At 38.1% G+C, this 9,906-nt stretch overlaps 1 protein-coding gene across 1 annotated transcript in view; it reads right to left on the bottom strand.

Moving 5' to 3' along the window:
* Nucleotides 1-9,532, bottom strand: part of LOC110529182 (single-minded homolog 1) — a 17,575-nt gene extending 8,043 nt beyond the window's left edge. Inside the window, exons 1-8 of the mRNA XM_036984750.1 lie at nucleotides 9,061-9,532; nucleotides 6,954-7,481; nucleotides 3,028-3,110; nucleotides 2,594-2,683; nucleotides 2,299-2,407; nucleotides 2,097-2,182; nucleotides 1,577-1,776; nucleotides 271-377 (exon numbers count right to left, since the gene is read on the bottom strand). Of these exons, the coding sequence (XP_036840645.1) occupies nucleotides 271-377; nucleotides 1,577-1,776; nucleotides 2,097-2,182; nucleotides 2,299-2,407; nucleotides 2,594-2,683; nucleotides 3,028-3,110; nucleotides 6,954-7,128 (850 nt within the window). The 5' untranslated portion in view covers nucleotides 7,129-7,481; nucleotides 9,061-9,532. The remainder of the gene's footprint in view (nucleotides 1-270; nucleotides 378-1,576; nucleotides 1,777-2,096; nucleotides 2,183-2,298; nucleotides 2,408-2,593; nucleotides 2,684-3,027; nucleotides 3,111-6,953; nucleotides 7,482-9,060) is intronic.
* Nucleotides 9,533-9,906: the final 374 nt, after the last annotated feature.

Raw genomic sequence — 9,906 nt, 5'->3', positions numbered from 1 at the left:
AGCCTAGAGTACAGCAAAGTAACCTAAAGTACAGCAAAGTAACCTAAAGTACAGTAAAGTAACCTAAAGTACAGCAAAGTAACCTAAAGTACAGTAAAGTAGCCTAGAGTACAGCAAAGTAACCTAAAGTACAGCAAAGTAACCTAAAGTACAGTAAAGTAGCCTAGAGTACAGTAAAGTAACCTAAAGTACAGTAAAGTAACCTAAAGTACAGTAAAGTAAAAGGTAGAGTGTAAGGAGGCAGGGCCAAACCTACTGTAAATAACTTACACAAGTGGTGGGCACATCGTAGGTGGAAGGTGTCACAGCTATGGACGTGGTGGTACAGGGTCTTCTCAATGAGGTCCTGTGGCTCGTAGCCCGTCAGCTCTGCCACCCTAGGGAGGGAGGGAGGGAGGGAGGGAGGGAGGGAGGGAGGGAGGGAGGGAGGGAGGGAGGGAGGGAGGGAGAACAAAGTGACTCATTAACCCCAAAAATGTCTCCCTCTCTTTAGTCATGGCAGAAGTCAGTGCAATAACATTGCTTTATTTTTCCTGAGACTGTCATGTATTAATGTCCTCACTTTTCTCCCTCCACACATCAATATATACAGTGTTCTCCCTCCATGTATCAATATATACAGTGTTCTCCCTCCATGTATCAATATATACACTGTTATCCCTCCATGTATCAATATATACAGTGTTCTCCCTCCATGTATCACTATATACAGTGTTCTCCCTCCACACATCAATATATACAGTGTTCTCCCTCCACACATCAATATATACACTGTTCTCCCTCCACACATCAATATATACACTGTTCTCCCTCCACACATCAATATATACAGTGTTCTCCCTCCACACATCAATATATACACTGTTCTCCCTCCATGTATCAATATATACACTGTTCTCCCTCCATGTATCAATATATACAGTGTTCTCCCTCCATGTATCAATATATACAGTGTTCTCCCTCCACACATCAATATATACACTGTTCTCCCTCCACACATCAATATATACACTGTTCTCCCTCCACACATCAATATATACACTGTTCTCCCTCCACACATCAATATATACACTGTTCTCCCTCCACACATCAATATATACACTGTTCTCCCTCCATGTATTAATATATACACTGTTCTCCCTCCATGTATCAATATATGCTTAGAGTTCTATTTGATCCAAACTTGTTTTCATGCTAAGGAACAGAACATTTGCTAAATTGGACCACAGTTGGTTGTGGTCCTGCAGTCCATTTTAAGACAATAAAACATTTCAGTTTTTAGGTTCAATAAGACATTGTAAAACCAATCATAATGTAATATATTGTGGCATTTCATGTTAGTGAATTTGATACTGTTTTTATACCATTAAGTTGTGGATTTAATACTAATTTAACAACTGTCAGAGAACTAGCTGAAAAAAAGAAAAAAAACTAAATTTTAAAAAACTTGAGCCCTTTTATGCAATGGCTGGCTCATCAAAACACCTGCTGTACGCCTATGTTTTAAATTATTCTCCTCCATATCTATCATAGGCTTAATCCCATGTTTTTTGTGTATGTTTTGCTGTAGGCCTACCTCGAGTCAAGGAAGATTAGTTTCATGTCGAGGCTGGCTCTGAACATGAACATGTTGCTGTGCAGCTTAATCTCCGTCACAGCGCTGGGAGGCAAAGAGTGTCCCACCGCCACAAGGCCCACGTTCTGGTAGCAGCCGTCGAAAGGCGACATGTCCAGGCTGTACTGACGGATCTTCAGGTAACCGCTGCAGTGAATTACCTGGTGTGGTTGATAGGGAAATTAGACAACCCTTGCTACTCATAACATTGTTGTTGAAAAAAAGGTCCGCTGTCTTTTTAATTACATGCGCTTATGCTTTCGCTTCGAACACACCGACAGTGTTTTGCGCGAAATAGAACAAAAGTTCAACATTCACCTTCTGCTACCATATCTGTCAAGGTAGGCCTAGCGTTACGCGTAACAACGCGAAAATCAATTTGGCGTCAATTGTCTATTAAATCAATAGCATTTTTATGCAACATCGATATCATTTTTCAGACAACAATATATAGGCCTACTTCCATATATTAATTGTCTACCTTATATCCACCGCTGGTGAGGCCAGCGTTCCTCTTCGCCAGCACGCATTTCATCCTCAAGAAGAAAGAGCGCTCCATCTCGTATTCTGGGAGAGAAGACAGAAAATATAGTAGTCTATTTATCCAACGTACAAAAATGAATTCGATATGTGGTTTCATTCTCTCGGAATTGGGCCTAATGTATTTATTTGGCCTAGCCTACCTTGAACGAAATGCGAGTGGTACGGCTGATGTGGTGTCAGGACTGCAGTCATTTCGTCGTGGTCTGCGGGGTGGACATATTCGTAAATACTGTTTCCGGTCAGCTCTACCTGTTAAGAATTAAGAATTACGTCGGTAATTAAATGTTATTAATCACTCAAACAATTCAAACATGATTCCATAATATCTAACACGAATAACGTTTTAAACATATCACGCGCTCTTAGTGCAAATGGTATAGGCAAAAATACTAGCCTAAAACTTGAAAAAACAAAAACACTAAATAAGTTGCAGACCTGAGAGAGTCCCAAATGGACTGATGCAGTCTCGGAGATGTACATGATCTTTCCATCCGGTGCCACAACAAAGATGAAGCCATCCAGTGTCTGTAGAAAAAATGAATGAATTAATGCACAGATCAACTGCAGTATTAATTCAAAAGCACTCACCGCATGTTATTTAAAATATGAAATGTAACATAAGATCGCTAGATAGGCCTATAAAGCTTCAGAATTATTATTTTCATTTTTAGTATAATATATAATATTGTACTTAATTGCCTATGATTTTATAAAATTATATTAGTAGCCTAAGCTTTCTAAATTACCTGCAGTATGTGGGGTCCCACCCCATCTTAAGTAGTATTTTTTCATTATCAGTAGGCCGTTTAAATAAGAATATTTTGCAGTGATTTTGCCAATAAATGAATAGGCTAAACTTTCCAAATTACCTGGAGAAGGTGGGATCCCAGCTCACGTCCTACATTGTCCAAAGATCTCGTTCGACTCGTGTGACCCCAAGCCTCACCCAAACCTGAAACAAAGCACAACGCCAACATTTACATTTGAGTCATTTAGCTCTCATCCAGAGCGATTTACAGGAGCAATTAGGGTTAAGTGCCTTGCTCAACGGCACATGTTTCACCTAGTCCGCTCGGAGATTCAAACCAACGACCTTTACTGTTACTGGCCCAACACTCTTAACCACTATGGCTACCTGCCGCCAACAAAGCCTATCAGCTAGGCTACTTTTCCCTAGGTAAACCATAGTCGTGCAATAATACACATAACGCATGTGACAATGCATCTTTATTATGACTTTTATTGTGGCAGTATGCTTGATATATTAATCATATGATTAATAATACATAGCTATTTGTGTAAAAGTACGATGAAGAAAATGCTGTAAAAATCGATCGAAATTGCGCAAATAGCCTAATATCAAAACTGCAAATCCATTGAACATGACAACCTCGAGGGAACCAACATAACTCGAAGCGGCTCTTCTTGGCTATAGAAATAAAATGCTAATCATAGCCTACAAAATCAATCAGGGTCTGAGTAAAAACTCGAATAATCCATCACCATTTCACATTTCAATATTGTCCAAACGATTAATTTGCGTTTACACAGCTCAACAAAAAATACACAAATTATTTGGTCAACATTTGAAATAGCTTCTTGAACGGTTCATCTCCTTATTTGTTTAGTAGTCAAATGAGCCCAGCTGCTGTGGAGAAATTATTTTACATTCTGCAAGCATGCAAAGTAACCTCATCCTCTGACAACAGCATGCAGCGTTGGTTTACATTGAGCTTGGCGCAGACATGCATAGTAGCCTAATGGACGAGGAGAGTATAACCTGTATTTCCTTTATATATTACACAATACGTATTTGATATTTTCGCAATTACAATACTTTTTGCATGAACTTCTATTTTTAGACTTTGGTAATTTATTGTTAATTTCACTTCCATACTTGAACCATCGAAAGTAGGCATGCTGCGTGGACACATATTCGAAAATGCACAATGACGGCAAACACATGCATCAATGGTAAATCGATTGTGATTAATTCCATGTTATCAACTTTTGAAACTGTTAAAGCATTTACATGTAATATTAATATTGTATGCTTATGTTTTCACATAAATCTATATAGGATTATATAAAATATTACATGGTGTTGTGTAGGCCTGTCTGGCTGTCTTTTCTGAGAGACGCGCGCCATGTTCAACTAGCTGCTGCAATCATGGCTCGAGCTGTGCTTTGCTCACACTTCAACTCACCTACCACAGAGGTCACAATGAGTGCAGCTTAAACTAATTTGTCTGATGTATTCAAGAAGCGAAGCCGGATTCAATGTGAATCGTCAGGTCTACGTGTCTTATAATATAATAGGCAAAGAATAGATGCACCCGGCGTTTGAAGTACTGTCTAACTGACGTCAAGTGCCCCAAACAAATAGCGTATAGGCGATGTGACAGAGAAACTTAACATCTCTCGTCTCTGCTCTAGGGTATTTTTCAGATACTTACGATGTTTCAGACAAGCTGTACTTGGACGGTTTTTCCGGTTACAATAGCCTAACCCATTACAAATGGTTAACACATTAGCCCAACAGTGGCTGCAAGTAGGTATACACAAATAGGCCATTGCCTTTGTTGACCATTGACTATTAGTTTGAGCCGACAACGGTTTTCTTTCCTTTATTTTGTTTTAGACTAATGTCAGACTTTTTTATTTAGGCATATTGTATTTTTTTCTCTTCATAATTCGCAGTTGTAAATGAGAACTTGTTCTCAACTGGCCTACCTGGTTAAATAAAGGTGAAATAGAAAATACAAAAATAACGGACGCCTAGTGTCAATACCAAAACATTTCAATTTCAATACAGGCCTTTTTAAAATGCGTATAGCCTATTGATGTAAATCATAGTGCGAAATACATTTTCTTGCTGCTATTTTATCTACATTTCATATAGGCTTACGTTTGCTACAAGCAATTGATAACTTCAATCATACCGCAGAAAAAATATATTTTCGTCATGGTCATCAAATATAGACCTACTTGGGCACAATCAAAATAAAACCTATTAATGATTATTCTAATGAGCAAGATTCAGTGATTTATGAAACATAATGGCTGATAGGTTAATGCAAACACAAACCTTCATATTGTTTCCAATAGCCCAGAGAAAGCATTCCAAATTAGGGCGTTGGTTTTTGTATCAGTAGCCTAGGCTATATGTCATAAAATGTACTAGCATTATAAAAAGTGCTATTCACAAGTTAAAACCTCGAAAATGACATCAGTCGCTGAAGCAAGGATATGCATATTCTTGGTACCATTTGAAAGGAAACACTTTGAAGTTTGTGGAAATGTGAAATGAATGTATGGATAATATAACACATTAGATCTGTTAAAAGATAATACAAAGAAAAAATACCTTTTTTGAAATGTATGAGAAAGGTCATAATGTATTATTCCAGCCCAGTTGCAATTTAGATTTTGGACACTAGATGGCAGCAGGGTATGTGCAAAGTTTTAGACTGATCCAATGAACCATTGAATTTCTGTTAAAAAGGTATCAAGACTGCCCAAATGTGCATAATTTGTTTATTAATAACTTTTCATGTTCAAAACTGTGCACTCTCCTCAGACAATAGAATGGTATTATTTCACTGTAATAGCTACTGTAAATTGGATAGTGCAGTTAGATTAACAAGAATTTAGTTTTCTGCCAATATCAGATATGTCTATGTCCTGGGAAATGTTCTTGTTACCTACAACCTCATGCTAATCGCATTAGCGTGCGTTAGCGCAACCATCCCGCATGGGACCCACCGATCCTGAATTAGTTTTAAACTGCTGGCATAGTTTTTTTTCAAGTAATCAGTCATATCTGCTACTGTTTATCATCACGTTTAAGTAGCCTACCTTGTGATTTCTTGCAACGTGTACTTGTGATTGTCTACGTGAAGTGTCCATTCAGTTTAGGTGATCTGCCATAACACTGTCGTAACAGCTGTCACATCATGATATGGCTGACGCAATAGGTCTAAACTATAGGCCTGCTTATTGAAAAACTGTAATTCCTTGCATTTGTCATGGTTTTACCTAAACCCCAAAGTGAGAAACTTTATGGTAAAGATCAAACCTGCAGTGCAGGCCTAAATAGCCAATAGGTCCACATGTGTAGCCTATATGCTATTCGTTACCACACCCTATATCTTCAGCAATTTTCCGGAGTTCATATATTCCATTCTTTATCCGGAAAAAGCAAAAGCGGCTTGAGTGGATCAATTACTCCCACTCAATCACAGGGCTCTGTTTCGCGCCTGAGGTCGGCCAGCGGCACGCTGTGCGTTTTATGTAATTGGTGCGGCTTGTCCTCTGTCACGCAGCAAAGCAGCCTGTTGAAACCGGGGGAAGATTGTGGCTAATGGCCTTCCTTACCTACGATTTTCGATTCTCTGACCCCAAAAATGGCGTAAACGTGTGCGCGCCGAGACAGAGATGCACGATTATCATTCGCACGCGCCCGTACACGGCACACGCACGCAAGTATGAAATTACACACTTGCCTATTCTGTAGCGGTATTGTAGCAATAACTATAGCTCAAAAGACATGGGACAGGCTATAACGCTATGTTAATGTGCATATGCCTATGCATAATAAACAAATTAGGGTATACACTTATAATACCGTAATCAGTATGCCAATGCAGGTGAATAAATAAAACAAAACTAAGAATCCAGACAAGAGATATGCTATAAAGATAAATACAAATACATATAGGCCTATAGCCTAGCCTATGAATGGCAAATTGCATATAAAAGAAGTGTGAATTGTTGAATCTGAAAATATACATACCCTGAGGAAAGACAATTCTCATCTTCAGATAACTTGTTGTCAGTCGTATTATAGACGCTTTGTCCAGCTGCGACGTAATAGCCGAGGGTAAAGGCAACATTTTGGCCAGTTCATAAAATTCGCTGTTCTCCTTTTCTCGTCTAGTCCTTGCGGCAGTTTTTGATTTCTCCTTCATTGTGTGTTCTCTCTCTCCCTCCTTTTGTTAAATGTTAGGCTATATCATTCCTTTACTCACATATCGGTCCATCAAAAAACGATTACAGATTTCCGTTTTGTTTATTTGTCATGGTTTTGGCTTTTATTTTTCAACTAAAACATGCGACACTTCTCAGTTACAAACTGAATCCAATGCACTTCAGAAAATTCCCGAATTCCTTCACCGAAACAAGCGCCGAATGGATAATTTGATATCCCGTGTTAGTCTTGTGTAAATGGAGAATTTCTTGAACGCACACGCCATTAATTCTCACTTAGAATGGGAAGAGGCCTGTCCACCGTGTAAACTGCCAACAGATATTCCTCCATGCCCTGAAAAACAAAGGGCACAACACACGCCATAATATCATTATAAGCCTACCAATATCTTGTTAATCGACAAGTAAAAATGCATTTTCATCCCAAAACGCATACCTTAAGTTTCAAACCAAAACGTTTAGGCTATCATAGTCAAATTAACATATGGATTTAATTATGCGTTATGCATGTGACAATGTGGCTTTATTATGGCTTTAATGTGGTTGTTTGCTCATACACTGTAAAAAGTAATTGACTAACTCATTGCATAAATTGAGTAGTGGCTACTCAAACATCTCCAATGATCAGTAGAACTCAAATCATAAAAGTGGTACTAACTCAGAGGGCAATAAGATCTCGTATCACTGAATAAGGTTTTGAGTACTGTTAACAAAAATGTGATTATTGAGTAAATATAACTTTATTTATTTGTGTTCTGCTAATCTAAAAATATTTAGTTTTTACAAGTTAGATTACTTAATATTTTAAAGTATATCTAACATGTATTAAATAGTTGTTCTTACTTGATTCTATAATGTTTTACGTCTTTACTTAACATAATAAAGTAGTAGTCAGACACTTGATTTATATGTGTTGTGCTGATGTAGAAGGATTAAGTTATGAATAGGTAATAGTGCCATGTGGCTCTGTTTTTAGAGGATTGTGGGTAATTCAACGTTTTTAGACTTCATGATACTTTTACACAATGTTCTATGCATGTTTGAAGAAAGACAAGTATATTTCTAAAATTGTATTAAGCAGTTTGTTGTGCTATGAAGTGGAATTGATCATGATGAACGGATATCAAACAGTCAGGAAAATTGATGTTCAATAATGAGACAAGCCTTTCCCACCATCAACAAGGTTAGGTTGTGCACCACTCATAATGACAGAGGCTAATGCAGCATTCTGTCGTGTTTACAGTTCTACCTCCACTTATAGAGGAGTGAGCACCGTGCTCAACAATGTCTGCTTAATTAAGGTGGGCTAAAATTACAAATCGTCAAATACATAAAACAATGTTGAACCTTAAGACACGACCACTGAAAATGACTAATCAGAACTACTTACTACTTACACTAGAACAAAAAACTGGAAGGAACGTTAATAATTGAAGTAAAAGGGATCCTACATTTTTCTGTTCACTAGAACAAATATTAATGTTCAAGTAACTTCAATTGTTATTGTTCAGAATACATAATTCAATTTAGTGTCAAAAAGATCATAAAACACAAAACAGCTAAGTATTTACAACTTAAAAAGATAACCATATGGGTGCTGATGTCACTTTATTACTTTAAGCACTGACATAATTTGAGTTGGGTTACTCGAATGTTTCTAGGCAACGGGTTCCCACAAAACGTTTTTTTTTAACGGAACCAATTAGCCTACTTTTTACAGTGTATATTTTAATAATAATAACATCAACAAATAATAATAATCGTAATAATAATAATAGCCTAATAATAACAATAATCGAAAACAAATATATAATAATAAACCATAAACAAACGAATGAGAATACTACTATAATGACCAAGCCTATAGCATGTGGAAATATATAGCCTACATTTCTTCGATGTTTTCTACTTACCTCAGAGAATGAAAATATCTCATAACCTTCACTACGCTCGCTATGCCCGCAGGGGATTCCACCTGTCCTGAACCGAGTTCACCACTCGAGCCAGTTAGTTCAGTCCCAGCTCCTATCGGAATTCCACGTGGAAAGGCGCACAGACCCCTCACTGCATACACTTCTCTAAATTAGGGACGCTAGAGGAGTGGAATTCATGTCCAGACCTCGTCTCCAAACTATCTCAATCTCGCTCTCGAGCTGCTCAGGACCAGCCCACTTCCACTGGCGTTCTTATTGGGTAGCAAGACATCGAGGCCGACTTTCTCATTGGGCATTCTTGAAAGAAACACACACGAGACCGTAGTGAAAGTAGGATTTGTGTGAAACGTTCACTTCTGACCCAGAGAGAGCTCAACCTGGAGGAAACTGTGGACGGACGTCACTGTTTTGTCTTGCGATAGCTGTAGCATATGCGCTCATCACACAGCTAAACTTAATGGGCTGTCCAGGGGGGAATGATAGGCTACACGTAGTCCGTTTTACATAGCTAAATCAACCATGAGCCGCTCTGAACAGCACCAATGCACATACAGGCAGGCCTACAGTCTTTTTTGTGGACTGCCTGCTTCGTTCGAGATCTGGTTATAATTACTCGAATAAATCAATTTCTCTCATTTCCCCGCATATTGCGTTTTTTTGTTGTTGTATCAAGCTGTGCTATGCCCATCAATTACATGCCAATAACCAAGACATTACTGACGCGATATTCTTACAATTGCTTTGGCTACCACTAACATTTTCTGTTGTATGTTTTGGGGATTTGGTTTTCTTTGATTTCATGTTTTATCTGAAGTTATTACTTAG

Source organism: Oncorhynchus mykiss, chromosome 8 (assembly GCF_013265735.2).
Source record: "Oncorhynchus mykiss isolate Arlee chromosome 8, USDA_OmykA_1.1, whole genome shotgun sequence".
Taxonomy (NCBI): domain Eukaryota; kingdom Metazoa; phylum Chordata; class Actinopteri; order Salmoniformes; family Salmonidae; genus Oncorhynchus; species Oncorhynchus mykiss.
The sequence above is the reverse complement of the archived record's forward strand: the minus strand, read 5'-3'. Positions and strand labels throughout refer to the sequence as shown.